Source organism: Musca domestica, unplaced genomic scaffold (genome assembly GCF_030504385.1).
Source record: "Musca domestica strain aabys unplaced genomic scaffold, Musca_domestica.polishedcontigs.V.1.1 4, whole genome shotgun sequence".
In the NCBI taxonomy this organism is placed as follows: domain Eukaryota; kingdom Metazoa; phylum Arthropoda; class Insecta; order Diptera; family Muscidae; genus Musca; species Musca domestica.
The window spans coordinates 16,054,184-16,069,810 of record NW_026712328.1 but is presented as its reverse complement, the minus strand read 5'-3'; the positions used below and the strand labels follow the sequence as shown (position 1 = coordinate 16,069,810).

The 15,627-nt window shown below is 36.8% G+C and overlaps 1 protein-coding gene across 2 annotated transcripts; it reads left to right on the top strand.

The window, feature by feature from the left end:
- The first annotated feature begins 793 nt into the window (after window positions 1-793).
- LOC101889861 (uncharacterized) lies at window positions 794-13,348 on the top strand. Of its 2 annotated transcripts, XM_020035898.2 has the most exons (18): window positions 794-882; window positions 1,172-2,160; window positions 3,651-3,829; window positions 3,892-4,053; window positions 4,122-4,261; window positions 4,368-4,549; window positions 4,626-5,029; window positions 5,099-5,445; window positions 5,574-6,033; window positions 6,104-6,136; window positions 6,201-6,281; window positions 6,341-6,498; window positions 6,571-6,638; window positions 6,703-11,044; window positions 11,159-11,740; window positions 11,806-12,122; window positions 12,277-12,463; window positions 12,524-13,348. In XM_020035898.2, the coding sequence occupies exons 2-18, from the start codon at window positions 1,270-1,272 to the stop codon at window positions 12,922-12,924; spliced, it is 8,934 nt and encodes a 2,977-aa protein (XP_019891457.2). In that variant the 5' UTR covers window positions 794-882; window positions 1,172-1,269; the 3' UTR covers window positions 12,925-13,348. The 2 variants fall into 2 exon arrangements, with proteins under 2 accessions (XP_019891457.2, XP_005181116.2); XM_005181059.4 differs by having other exon boundaries at window positions 804-2,160; window positions 6,359-6,498.
- Window positions 13,349-15,627: the final 2,279 nt, after the last annotated feature.

Here is a 15,627-nt window from a genome sequence, read left to right as displayed (position 1 = left end):
CGTGGGCCGACATTGCCCATTTACAAACTTAACCAACCAAATTCACATGTGTGCAAAATTTTAGCCCTTTGACAGGCGGACATCGCTAAGCCGACTTATAGTACGTTTATATATATGAGGGTTAACCCACTGGATTTGGATTTAAATTGTCATACCCATTACTTTTACTTCAAATAAATCCTCTCAAAGTAGGTTAACCCTACAAAAAGTTCTAACGTAAACATGGCATTAGAATTTTATGCTGATCAAGAATATATATACATTGTTAGGTCTGACATGAGTATCTCGAGGAGTTACAAAGGGAATGACAAAGTTGAAGAATGGTAGAGGGTATAACAATATTAAAATATATTAAAAATGTCACTATTTTCTGAAAGAGTTGGAATCATAAATAAGAGTTATATAATTTTTAAAGATATATACATTTGGAAGAAAACAAACAAATATAAAACATATCTTAAATTAATTGTGATCGGTAACTTATCACCCGGATTAACCCAGACAATTGACAACTCACAGTAAATATAAGGTATATCTTATACAGTCTCGTGCAGAAATTTTTTATGTAAACATACACTAAGTCGAATTAATTAATTAAGCCATTTCGAATTTCTCGATTATCTACAAACTTTATGTATCGAAATCGATTTTTTTTTGCAAATGTTAAGCGGTAAGTTTTTGCCAGTTAGGTTTCTATAGATCAAAAACGGATTTGGAATGAAAGAGATGTATTATATTTCCTTCTTCTTTCCACTCGAAAATTTAGGTTTCTGGAGATCAAAAAAGACACCAGCTGTTTTTCTGCTTTTAGGAAATTTTTTGTGAGACAAATACGAAAAAAAATAAATTTTAAGTGTTATTTTAATGCAAAATAAGCAAAAAGTGAGTGAAAAGTGGCTAATAAAGTAAATCAGAATGATAAATTGCTGCAGAAAATTGAAAACTGCACCGCGCAAGTTAAAAACAAAATAATTTGCAGCGAATTTGGAAGTCAAAGCTAATACGTGAAAATGCGAATGTAGATACGAAAAAAGGGGCAAACGCGAAGAAAAAATAAAAATTGCAAGCCCACCAAACAATCAAGGGGGCGCAAACAGCAAAATTATTTTCTTTGAAAAAAAAAATGAACGAAGATTAACAAACATTCTGTCTGTTTTTCAATGAATTCCAGATAAAGTTTTCAGTAAGAAAAGAAGTGACTATTTTTTAAGAATTCAAAGAGTGGTACATACCACCAATTGGTCGTGGTCGTCGTAATACGTAGTTACAATGGAAAAGAAAAATAAAATGTGCAAAGTGAGGCTGAGACGCCTTCGGCCGGAATTAATGGATAAATTGAAGACAAAGCGCTTGTTGGCCAGAACAGACGTTCACTTTAGTTCCTCATCATCTGAATCGGACGAAGATGACAACGCCGTCGTGGAAAAAATAAGTGTTCAATTGAAGAGTCCTCTTGCATTGAGCAACAACAAAGACTTCGATCCATTTGCATTATTAACCGAAGCACAGCAGGCTTTAATTATGAGGAATGCAAGGGAGGCTTGTGAAAAAGGGGAAGAAGGAGATACAAAGGAAATTGGAGATGTAACAAGCAAAGCTCCATCTACTAAGCCAGAAGCAACAACAAAGAAAACAAAACACCGTAAACCACGGTCGCACTATTACCAGGTTATTCCGGATGGTCAGAGTAGTAGCAAACCACCACTGCCCATACATGAATCTGAATCTATATATTACCATAGTGATGGCGAAGGTCCTTGTGGTTACAATTGTAATCATATGCGAACGGCTGATGGTGATGATGGTGCTAAAGCTCTCTCGCCAGCAGCAAGACGCCGTAGTAGTACCGGAAGCAGTTCATCTTTACTATCAGATAAGTGTTCGATGCGCTTTTCCAAACTATTTGGTAGCAATTGCATATCAGTTATGGATGATGAAAATCCTCCTACAGCATTGTCCAAGATTTTATCTATCAAAGAGTTTGATCCCTTGGCTCCGCAGCAGCTGGTAGCATTAGTGATCAAATCCATAGTTTCGCTATCCGAACTAAGCCAACGAGAAGATAACATAATAAATGTGGACATAGACAAACGAAAAATCCTCGAGTTTTCGTCGATGAGCCAGGAAGGCAAGATGTATAGTCGATTAAATCCCTTTATGGTAAGTTAAAAAAGTTGTAACATTACAAACCGACATGATACCGGCATAATTAATTTCAACAATTTCAACGAAATCAACTATATATATGTTTGCAATACATTTTTTAATTGCCAAAAATTTAAGTAAATGTGTTTAATGTTTGTAAAGGTGCAATAATCAAGAATTACTAAGGTACCCATCAATTTGTTATTTTATGCATTTAGTTAAAATATTTCGGCATAGTGCAAAAATCTGTCATTCCTATTTATTAACTGAAAGTAATTCAATGTTTTCTATTGGTCTCGATTAGAACGTTGTGTGCAATAATTGGAACGACTGAAGGCAACATTGGATCCTCAACCGATACTGCAACAGTAGGGTTCTATTGTAGTCCAGTTTAAGCTTTCAATGGTTTGAAAAACATAATAATATTAGGGTTGAGCTTGAATTTTTCTATCTAAATTAATTTAATATATTTTTTCAGAGTAAGGCAATATCACTAAAATGTATAAACACAAAAACTAAAAAAAGGTTCTTAAAAAGTTCAGCAGAAACTGTAGTTTGCCTGGTGGTGCATAAAAGATTGGTTGAAAATATATCCAGCAGAAAGTTGAACCTATCAATTTAAATAAAAAAATTGAGAATGCTGGCCCACTTATTGAGTTTGGCCAAATTATATTTACAACCATCATTAATTCAGCTGATACAGTGCATTCTCTCTTAGCTAAGACAGGTCATTAATATAGCGAGGCAACTACAACTTTTCTGTAACAATCTCGTATTCTCAAATTTCAAAAGTTATATTGACTGGAGTGTGCACTAAAATTGGTACAAGGTAACACAGCTTCTCTTGCTGTCAAAAACCATTGTCTTCAATCAAGGCAAGAAAAGAAGACTAATGTCTGATTTTTTTAATTTTTTCTTTTGGTCGAAATAATGTAGCATTAATCCTTATATAATAACTAAACATAGTGTGTATGAACAATTTGTGGAATGAGAAATAAGCTCTGGAATTAATTGTTGTCTTGTGGAAACGTTGGCCAACGAAAGGTTCGAGACGCACCATTGGTAAAATTGGGTCAATGGATGAAAGAAAATCTGTGCTTATTAACAAAAATCAATAAAGAATAAATTTATCTTTAGAATACATCAATTACGATCCATGCTTTTAAACACGTATTCCGATAAGTATTACAATAGATGACCTTTTAACATAAATTGTTATAATATGAACATTAAAACCAAGGCATGGCAAGATTAGGAGTAAAAATAAAAGTTAATTATTATTTCCAAAAATTTATGGGAAAAATAAAATTAGGCGTCAATACGTCTAATATATATCGATTGCGGAGTCAACCACACTCGTAAGAATCATTTTAAGAAATTAATTTTAAACACCAATTGTACGTTTTTGCAGTTATTTTTATGAGAACATTGCTGATAAATTATAACAAAAATGACTGTAAAACACCTAGACACTAATGATGTTCTGATTATCTATACTATTTTAGGATGTTTCCAATATTATCGTTACCCATCCGGATGATGAATTCTTTACATTCTGTTTATGCAAGAATTGTGAGGAATATCGTGAACTTGTTATACATATAATGGTGGAACAATTCAAAGCTGCTCATATGGTGGTAATGTTGCTAGACGTCCTTATTAAAGCCTATGGGCCAATGCTAAAGTAATTCAGACACATAATAAAGCTGGAATAATTATCTAAATACAACTACTTTTACATTTCAGAAACATCACAGCATACAATAAATTTGAAAAACTGCTCGATAGCAATAAAGAAATCTATTGGATTACTTGTGGAGTGATCTATCATAAAAAGGGCGAACATTTAGATTTCATCTACGATGAGTATTTATCGGACAATATGATTTTCGTTTTGTTTAGCTCAATGTAAGTGCTTATAGAAATTTTCAAATATTTTTTTGTACATTAACCATTCATATGTATTGTTTTTGTAGTTTGATGCTGAATAACCCATTGCTTCTATTACAAATATTGGCTTTCCATATCGAATGTATTGTAAAAGCATATGCTGAAGGGTTTTTGGAAATCGTTGAACCAGACCAAAATAAAATACCGGCTGAGGAAATGATTAACTGTAAGTAAATGCAAAACCTTACCAAAATTGCCACTGGTTATCTAAAAGATTGATTGAAGGTCCCTCTAATTGGTAAATACTTAACTGTGTTATTTTTTCCCTCTAGATATTGTAAATGGATACGATGATTTAATACGCATTTCAGAACAGGTTGCATCATATTTGTTTGCCTTTGAAAATGATTTTCTGCGAAAGTTTTCATTGACATGGAAACTTTTATGCCAACGTTTGTATCAAAAGCACGTTCATGCCCATTTAGCCGATACAATGTTAGCATGTATTATAACGGTATGAAATATTGAAAGAATTTGCAAAATGTCTTGCACAAACCTAATATATTTTCGTACCTTTTTTATGTCCACAGTTAAAAGAGGAAGAATTGACATCGCACCATACGGATCTTATCAAACGATATATACAATTCGAAAATATTATGAATCGCGTTGATATTTGGTGGACGGATGTTTGGGTAAAATTAAACGAATTTAATCTATCAGAAGTGGAACGCAAACGACGTAAATCATTGTTGGATGTGTACCGCATTTTCGATACGGTGGTGCAGGATGCCATTGCATTTTCGCTGCAGGACAGCGTTGACGATAATGATTTTTATGATTTTCGGTCACTGAAAAATCGGCGTTTAGCCTGGAGGAATATCATGTCCTATACCAAAATGAAATGGCCAGATGGGTTCTACCAACCACCCAATACATTAGTCGTAGATGATAAATGTAAAAAATGTAATGTTTCACTAGAATATCATGCAGAGTAGGTTCATTATATTGCTTTAATATACAAGCCATCTTAATTTATAAGAGTATTTTTTGTTCGCTACAGACTTTGCAAGTGTATAACGTGTTCCATTGCTGGTGGACCACTACCACCCACACGAAATGCAGACAAATGTTCCAAATGTCTTGCCCAGGACATAGTCGTAAAGGATGAGAATTTCTATGACTCGAAAATTGTAAATGTTTGCGCAAATGATGATTTTCAGAATCCATCTAAAAATAGTACTGCAGCCATAAAACCTAAGAATATTGCTCTTCAGGATGCCGATGAAGAGTTCTATGTAGGCCTGGAAGATATGCTAGATGAAAATGGTGTGCCAGCAAGTCAGCAAATGTCCGAAATAATAGCAAATGGTTATCACATTGCATGGGCTGTTTTTACCCATCTTAACAGTAAGTATTTGTGTGGAGTTCTTAAAATCAATTTGCCTATTGAACACTGATTGAACACATTAAACACACGAAACCAGGTTTATATACTTTCTATGTTGTTACTAAAACGTACAAATTTTCTTTTGCAGATCGCAAACGCTTTCCGTTCACTACCATTGAGAGACAACATTTCTGTCAGAATTGTAAACTGGCATCCTGTCAATTGGCACGTAAAATCTTAAACAACGAAATATCTCCATCACTATCACAGGATCTGATACATTACTACCAGCCAATGTCAATGACACGTGAAGAGCTACGCTCAATTCTGCCGAACATTATGTTGTATAACCGCAAACTGGTGGCTTCGAACAATGGCCTCGATCTAATAGATGTGCACGATCTTGTAGTGAAAATTTATTGGATATTTATTATATCAGTATATGCTATTTATTTTATTGACTTTGATGAAAATAATGGCGATCAAGACGCCAACTTGAATCTGGACTCGCTTGAATTAAAAAACAGCGATATAAATATAAATGTGGACAAAATCGTTGGCAACAAGGATGATACTAAGTTTTTAGAGTTTCTCGATAAAATTAAGAGGTATGCAACAAAATAGAATCAAACAAGTATTGTAAGTAAAAAAAACTGCACGTATTTTTTCTATTTTTAGTTTATCACCGTACAATAACGATGTAGAATCCAAGTAGGTATCAATCCACCTATAAACATTAACTTAAATAATTTAATTTCTATCTGTTTTTTTATAGCTTTGATGCTGTCGTCAACATTGATAGCGTGGAAATACAAAAGAAATTGAATGATATTCTAAAAATTACGGATAACCCGGAGTAAGTACAACATTTATATCCAATGAATTAAAAGCGTGTAATTCAAACCTAACCAACAGTACATTCGTTGATTTTAGATCTTCTTTACAATGCGAAAATATGCCAACACATTTAAGTGAGCCCGCAGATGAAGAACAACAAGTATCTGCAGAATTAAATACTCCATCGACAGTTGAATCTCAGCCGAAAAAGACATGTAAGGAAAAACCCAGAAAATGTAAGACTTGCAGCAGCAACATTTCTTACTAAAAATTAAAATAAAAACTTTTCTATAAATTATATTTCACAGGTGATCATTCCGAAATTGGTAGCGATAATTGCAAAGAAAACCATTCAAATAAAAAAAGATTAAAAAAGGTATGCCAAAATTACATTTCAATCTATTCCAAAAATTAAAATAATTGTCTCCAATATGCTATAGGACTGCAATCACGCCAGAATGAATGAGACTAGAGAACGACTTCGTAAAAAATTATCCCAAATTGTTAATGCACGAAAAACTTCTGTGTCCTCACAGCCAGTGGCTGCACCAACTACTGCAACTAACATTGCAGAAACACCTAACCAAGTGGACAATGTTCTAAACGCAGAGGAATTAAAACTTTTCCAGCAGTTTCAGCAACAAATGCCACATTCTGCATCATGGGATGAACCGCATTATATTGCAGCAACATTTGAGCAACTTCATCAAGCCAAGTTACATGATTTATGTGAATGTTTGCAACATTTGCAAACCAATCAGAAGAGTGATTCCAATGGCAAAACATTGCCGAAGAAGTCTCAGCACAAGCAAAACCAGCCGAAAACTTCCCCACAACAACCACATCAGCTAACGTCCTTGGAGCCACCCAGCAAAAAATCAAATCTTAGCAACAATTCAACACGAGACGCGTCAACATCTAGCCAAAGTACAAAGAGTAAGGACAGTAATAAAGAACCAATACCCAAATCATCAGGTCAATCCGATAAATCGTCAGCATCACCACAGTTCCCACCAACACCATCGATAGCAGCAGTTGCGGCAACAACATCGGCAACTTCGGTGACATCAAAATCGTCGAGCAATCTCGATTTTGTTAGCGAAATATGTGAAATAATTGACAACTATTCCAAAGAGCAAGCCAAGAAGAAATGGATAAAAGAGACATTGAGTTTTATTGAGGGTCCGACAGCTGCTGGGAAAAAGAAATCACAGCCTCAGACTTCAAATCCCAAGAAAGCGGCCAAAAAAGCTAAACAAAAACAGAGAAAGGACGAAGAAAAGCGTATAGCAGAATTGCAGGATCTAAGAAGTCAATTCCACAATATTTACTTTAAAGAGTTTACCGATAAGCTCAATTTAAAATCTCTAAAGGCAAATAAGAAGAGAGACAAAAAGAAAATTGGTGAATTGGAAAGCAATATTAAGAATTTGCAAAGGGCTAAGGCCAAAGTTGAAACTGCCATTTTGGAACTAATTGCAACGGTCAAACAAACAAACGCCGAGTTCAAATTTTCCTACCTTCCTACGAAAGAACAACAAATGGAAAAGGTTAAGGAACTCGAAGCACAGAATTCGGATGGTAATGAAAAAAATGATCTGATAGCGGGCACAGCAGAAAAGGCCGGACGAGCGACAGATTTACAACAAATAAATAATGAAATGATTGTGCCTTCGCCGTCGACTCAGTTTAACATGGCTTCAACAAATAATCTGAGTATGGTACCCGAGGCCTACAGTATGCCTTATGCTCATGCCAACCATTTTCCTTATAATTTGGGCTTTCCACCCACTGCTGCCGCCGCAGCTCCATTTGGTTTGATGCGAGCTTCCCCCATGTGTTATGCCCCACCATCTTCCGGACCTGGCACCCAACAACAGCAACAGCTTGGACCAGATGTTGTCGCCTCTATGTCTGCCAATAGTTCTGGATCCAGTGATCCCTCCAAACGAATTGTAACCATTCGCAGGGTCAATTTGCCAAATGTACCAGAGCCCCAGGTAACAGTTACTGCCAAGGGCAGCAGTCCAGACAAGGATAAGCTGCTCTATACCTTTATCAATGGGCAACTTGTACAAACATCGGGTGCAGCCCCTCCTATTGCCATACCCCAAATGTCAGTAATTAATCCTATGCAACCTCCATCGGCACCACCTCCGGTATCTGGGCATTTGAATCAGTTACCACTCCCACCGGAGCATTTATTAACTATACCACCACCTCCCCCACCAAAACTATCAAAAAGTCAAATGAAAAAAGAACGAAGGCGATTGGCAAAATTGCAAGCAGAGGCTGATGCAGCAGAAGAGGCTGAAAGAAAACGCTTGGAAGAGGAGCAACACAGATTACGTGCTTTAGAAGAACAGAGAAAAATTGAGTTGGAGCAACAGCAACAACAAAAACAATCCAAGAAAAAGAAGAAAAAATCAAATTCTAAACAACAACCGCTCGTATCCCAGTCCACCACCATATCCTCCCCATCCACCAAAAAAGGTATCAAAAGCAAGCAAAATAAATTATCGAATTCTAACTCGACTACATCCGTGTCCACCAATGAAAATAATGAAAAACCTTTGCAAGTACCACAAATAATGATGAAGAAGCCTTTAAAACAGAAACGTTCGGTATCCACAACAACCTCTTGCTCAGCTGCCACATCGTCATCATCGTCTTCGAACAATTCTACCAGTAGTCAAATGAATACCAGAGACAACTCTGCGAGCAGTCTTAAACCGGGCAACGCCAAGAGTTCCTCCACGAAAGAACAGGAGCGTATTTCCAGCACTAATATGAAAAACAACAAGAGTAACTCGAATTCTAAAAAGAAGAAATCAACGACACCCACTTCATCGGTCGTTACATCAGAGGATGAGAATGAAGTGGTAAAAAGTATTGCAGGAAAACAGACACCGCAAAAGCAGCTGAAGAGTAAACAATCAATTCAAGTGCAGGCTAACTCAAAACAAAAATCGGTAAAAGAGAAACAGCAGGCGAGCAAAGCAACAATTAAACCCACAACCCCACCAAGTTCGGATTCAGAAGATGAACAGAACAGTGATGTGCCGACGTTGCCGCCCCAACAACCTGTTTCTCAAAAAGTGACACAATCTAAAAAACGACGGACAAAATTAATTGACAATGGACAATTTGATAACAATCCTTTTAAATCTTTGCACATGCAAGACTCAGAATCGGAATATACCTCGTCCGACGACGACGATTGTGATGTTGCCGAAGAGGACGAGGTCAACGCAATCGAATCAAAAATTAGAACTTTGACACTATCTACCCAAAAATCAACCACCGAGACCATAAAAAATGTTAGGCAATCCGAGAATAATAAAATTGGCCAGACTTCGAAAAAACCGTCACATGATGGCAATGAAACAAAGGTACTTGTTTCCTCAACAGTAATATCGAACTCCTCATCCAAAGGTGCAGCAACCAAGCACCAAAATAAAAATACTGCCAACAAAGCGTCAAAAACTTCTGTTAATGAGATCAAGTATCCGTCGCCAGCTGCAGCAATGAGCAAACCAACTGTCACACAGCAAGCGAATATCCGCCAATCCAAAAATTCCTCTGCCCAAAAAACAGCTGCCACCAATCGTAAGACCAAGACAGACAATCGTTCGGTTGGAGGAAATACAACTTCCCACCTCTCATCAACCATTGCTAAATCGAATTCTAATGCTAATGTCAATTCCTCGAAAACTCAAACGCGTAACAACGTTCGAAACTCGAATCGTAGCCATCCGAACACATTAACGAATAACCAACAACAATATTTCGATGATAGCCAATATAATCAGAAAATATCTTCCACGGCCAATAGTAGTGGTAGTACTGTCGATGGTAGTGGTAAAAACAAGCGCTCGCAGCGCAACAAAAAGTTTCAGCAAAAGAATCAGAAAACCAACCAGTCTCAACATCAACATTGCTGTCACGGCATTCCCAACAACATGGGATACTTTAATCCAAACGAAGTCAATATTACACCCGCAGCCAATGTGACCAGCCATCAGAATCTTAACGCCCAAAGCTGCTCCTATCAAGGCTTGACTGAACAGATGCAGACAATGCGTTTTAGTGGCAATGGTGGCCCACAACAGCGCATGCATAGTAGCAACAACAACAACGTTAGCATTATGGATCAGTTAAATCGTGGCGTGCAAGTTGAAAATCTTTCCTTACCACCGGGCATAACTTTAACAAAAGTTGATCCCATTAAGAGTGAACAGCTACGTCAAAAATCCGAATCGATAAAAAAATTAGCAAAACCTCTTCAACCACCAGCGCCCATTTCTCAAACAACGCAAGCATTCCATCATGCCAGTATGGGCACAACTATTATTGCTCCACCCGTGACTCCATTGTCAAACTTCTATGGTTCCCATTATCCTGCTAATGCTGCCGGCATTATTCCCACAGCGGCTTTGGACCCGCAAAGTGGAATCATTATGGTAGAAGCCAATCCTCCCAAATGCAACACTGCAACACAAGCGTCAAACGTGGTGGTATCATGCGCCGCTTCAGGCAAGCAGTCGAAAAATAAGAAGCGACGTAACAAATCGAAGGCCAGCAACAATAATGGCTCAACGTGCCCTTTGTCAAATTCCACTGCGAATGCTAAAAACACAGAGAATTTTGCATGTGGTAGTGGTGGTGGCGTTGGCAACAATTCCGCACAACCAAAAATGATAACTTTGCGAAATCCCATGTTCCACGGTAGTTCAACAGGCGCTCCAGCAACTATTCTGCCACAGGCGGGTTTGATGCAAGGTATAGTGACAATTTTTTAATCTATTTGTTAGGTTATTTTTTCTTAAGCATGCTCCTGAGTGAAGGGGTAATTTAATTATTTTTTATTTTTATTTCATTTTTGTTGTTTTTAAGGTCGCCCATTAGATGCATATCCTATCGCTGCTCCCTTGCCCGTTGATCAGCCCGCTGCAATAATAAAAAATGAAAATGGTATGTACACTATTCGCAATCCGGCCCTACATCAGGCTGTAACAAATGGTCTGGTACTGGGCGGTTATAGACAATTTGGCAATGTCAATTTCTATACACCACAAGAGGCTGCAGCAGAAGCGGCCAGGGCAACGTTACAGCAACAGCAGCAGCAACATCAAAGCAATGAAAACTCGAAAGCTGCACCAACAACAGGAAATATTAACACTTCCTCGTTTTCCTATTTCTCCAATGATAATGGTTCCACAAATACAACCCACAACAATATAAGTATTAGTTGTACTAGTGTTGGTACCGGCAGAAATATCAGTCCACAACGTTCTTCAGGCGGTGGAGGTTTGACTGGTGATGCTGCTGTGATTCAACGGCCGACACCAGCTCAAAAATGTATTTCAGCCATAGGCAGCGAAATTAAAAATGCTCAACAGCAAAAACAAAAATCAAAAGAACAACATTGGTCACATTTTGGCACGGATTCATTGCCGATGAATAAGCCCGATAATGGTGTGTGTGCATTTTACTGTTCTTGATCATTCGTTTTCTCATTAATACTATATTTTTTCTCACAGCGTGTAGTTCATCGTTTTTGGGAGCTGCTGCTGATGGCACAACCACTGCAGGAGTAGACATGACCCTTCAAGAAAAGTATCAACAGTCCAAATATTATAATGGGTTTGATGTCTTTACTGGTAGCAGTGGCGGAAGTAGCTCTTCTGCAACAACTGTTGCTGCACACGTACATCATAGTTGTGGCGATGATTCACCACCTCCATCCATTACGGGATATAATTCCTATCTCGAAGGTATTCCGAATACTGGAGTTATACGTTATGACGATGCTTCTTTTTTGAAGAATTTGATTCCCGGACAAAATCTTAACACTGAGGTGAGTAAAACAAACCGTGTATATCAATTTGAAGTAGTTGTTACATAAGGTGAAAAGAAGAAGGATTCTTGTTGAAGATCAAACCTAATGAACAACAAACAAAAAAAAAATACATTCTACGATGCAATCATTAATTTTTTGTTTTAATTTTTAGGTATCCATTCACAACGTAAACGACTCGAATTTCGCTCGCAATGCTAACTCTCCACAGGCTCATCGTGTCGAGATTACACCTGTTTATGGCGGCAACAGACCAGCATCATCCAACAGTCTGTTCGATGCGAGTACTGTCCAGAATAATCAAGCTAATTATCGAGGCAACTATCGTGATCACTACAATGGTAAGCTCGGACACATTTTATATGCTCAAAAATTGGTGTTAATGCTCTTTCTTACCGTAGATTCCAATATATTTTCCAATAACAACATTCATATGAATCTTGGCGAGTTGGACACTGCAATGAAATACGATTTTGAATCGACTCAACCCTCCCAGGCAGCAACGTCTGCCACTGCAAATGTGACATCAAGTGATAACCATAACTCAATATTAGACTTTAACAACTTATTAAGTAATAAAAATGGACCCACTGGCCTAGCCAGCCATCGTACATCTCCCTATATGGACGAAAATACTCTAGAAGGATTTGTACAAAATCTAAATTCGCTACACATCTCTTCTAACGCAACAACAGCCACAGCAGCAGCAAAAGCAGGCGAGCAAAGCTCTCAAATTAATGGCAATAGCAGCGGTATTGGACACACAGTCACAACCAGTGCCAATACAAATGGTTGGTGGTAAACATAAACTCATGAACAAAACACAAACCACATTCATCAAATTGAATGTAGATAGTCTCACACAAAATAAAGTAATACTAATTAAAATAAAACTATTCAAAGAATAGATTCTTCCCCATTTATCTTTATATGGAACATGTTTATTATTTGCAATATATATTGATGATATTTCTTCTGTGAATCAATCAATAAATCGAAATGATTGAAAATAGAAAACAGAGAAATCATTAGATTTCACATTCGCCCGTGTGAGTTGAACTCTGCAGTGATTTAACTTACATTTAAGAGAATTAGAGAAGCCTGTTCGTTCTTTTTATATTATTTTTAAAATCCTACAGATATACAAGTAAAACGTACATACATATATTAAACGTATCCAGCAGTATTTTGCAATTTATAAAAATAAAAACCAATAAAATCGTCTATTTAATCCTTTTTCATTAAACATAAAACGTGCGGTTAAATGCAAAATAATAAAAAAATGATGATAACAAAACATATTGTTTGGAATATAACTTTCTATAGGGTCAAAGCAAGAAAAATAGATGGTATTTTTTTGTAAAATTTGAAACGAAAGAATTTGACTTTAGAGCAGAAATTCATTCCTAGTACATTTTTGAAGTAAACAACATTTTACATTAACCCAGTTCCCATAAAGTATATGCTGATTAAGCGATGTCCATCCGTCACTATGGAAATCGTACTATAAATTATAGAGATTTGACATTTTGTACAGGCATTCATATTAAACCCTTATTCTATTTGTCGACGTCGATTGCGTTTGTTTCGAATAGGTATTCTTGTCTATATTACAATTTGTGAGACGTAGACTTGTATTGGCCTTGATTTGGCGATAGAGTTGTTGATGTCAACTTATATTTGTTGTAATTTGAATGTAAAACTACCTTTTACACTACTACTTTTAATTGTTATATTATATCTTGTATGCATTGAATTTGTATTCAAACGATTTGTAAATTAGAATACATATTTTTTCAGTTTTCAATAAAACTTTAAACACAATAGGTTATGGGCCTCTAGACACATTAAAAAAGTTTTGAAAAAATAGTGAAAACTATGGCAAGCAGCCAATTATTGTACCCAATGGAGAAATTGCGGGCCGCGAGAATTTTGATGTCTGGAAAAGACAAGCAAAATCGTTATTGGTGATAAAAGGTTGCTGGAAAGCTGTAAATGAAGAAATGCCGGATACCGAACTGAATGAAAAAGCCCTGGCAGAAATTACATTACATGATTATGGTCACATTGCGGCTGCTACAACAGCGAAATATGCATGGACTGCCTTGATTAATGCATATGAGGATACAGGACTTACACGGAAAGTGGAATTATTGAAACAATTAGTCAACATCAAGATGCAGAATTATAAAACAATTCAGGAGTATGTGAACGACTTGGTCATCATCGCATTAAAGGTAAAGAATGCAGGATTAAACATTGATGATGAGTTGACTGCCTCATTGATGCTAGCTGGACTGACCGATGATTTCAAACCATTAGTTATGGCCGTTGAAAATTCCAAACAGAAGCTAACCGTGGATATGGTGAAAAATCTGTTGCTACAAGATGCGAAATTCGATAACGTTAATGGCAGAGACTCAGCTTTTCAAGCTAAATTTTCAAAGAACAGGAAGCAAATTACGTGCTACAATTGTAAGAAGACTGGTCATATATCCAAGAATTGCCCAAACAGAAACAATGTAAGTAAGATTGAACACGGCAAGCATGTGAAGAAATCTGAAGTTTTATTTGCCACAATTGATGGAATTTCTTACGCAAAAGCCACGTCCGATATGAGTTCTAATTTAAGCTCTTGGTACATCGATAGTGGTGCAAGTAATCATATGACAAATTATGATAGCAAGATGTATAACAAACGACATGTAGAAAACAAAAAAGTCATCGTTGCAAATAAGGAAGAACTTCAAGTTGAATGCATTGGCGACATCGATCTGAAAGTTTCTGGTAAAGATGGGGCAAAGAATGTAATTGTCAAGGACGTTGAATTTGTCCCAAATCTTTGTACGAACTTGTTGTCCGTGCGGCAAATTACAAAAGGTGACAAGTCTGTGATATTTGAGGGCGATTCCTGCAAAATCCGAAACAAGCAAGGAAAAGTTATAGCCTTTGCAAAGATGCACAATGAATTATACAGATTAGAATGTGAATCTGAAAACTCGAAAGATAAAGTATTTGCTGTTTCAGGTAATTTGAATTTGTGGCATCGCAGAATGGGTCATATTTGCCATTCGAAACTCGAAGATGTTAAAGAAGCCAACTTTGGATTAAATTTTTCGGAGAAAGAAGATGGTACATGCACAATCTGTCTACAAGGAAAGCAATGCCGAAAACCTAATAATGCAAATTATACACACTGATGTTGTTGGTCCGTTGAACCAGTGCTCGTTTTCTGGAACACGTTTCCTTGTAACCTTCATTGATGATTTCTCTAGGAAAGTTGTGGCGTATCCCATAAAAAGTAAGTCTGAAGTGTTTTCAAAATTTGTGGAATTTATGAATATGGCTGAAAACCAGACTGAAAAAAAATAAAGATTTTCCGATCAGACAATGGTGGAGAATACGTTAATCGCCAATTTGAGAAGTTATGCAAAGAAAAAGGCATTATACATCAGAAGACGTGTCCATACACCCCGGAGCAAAATGGTGTGACGGAGCGTATGAA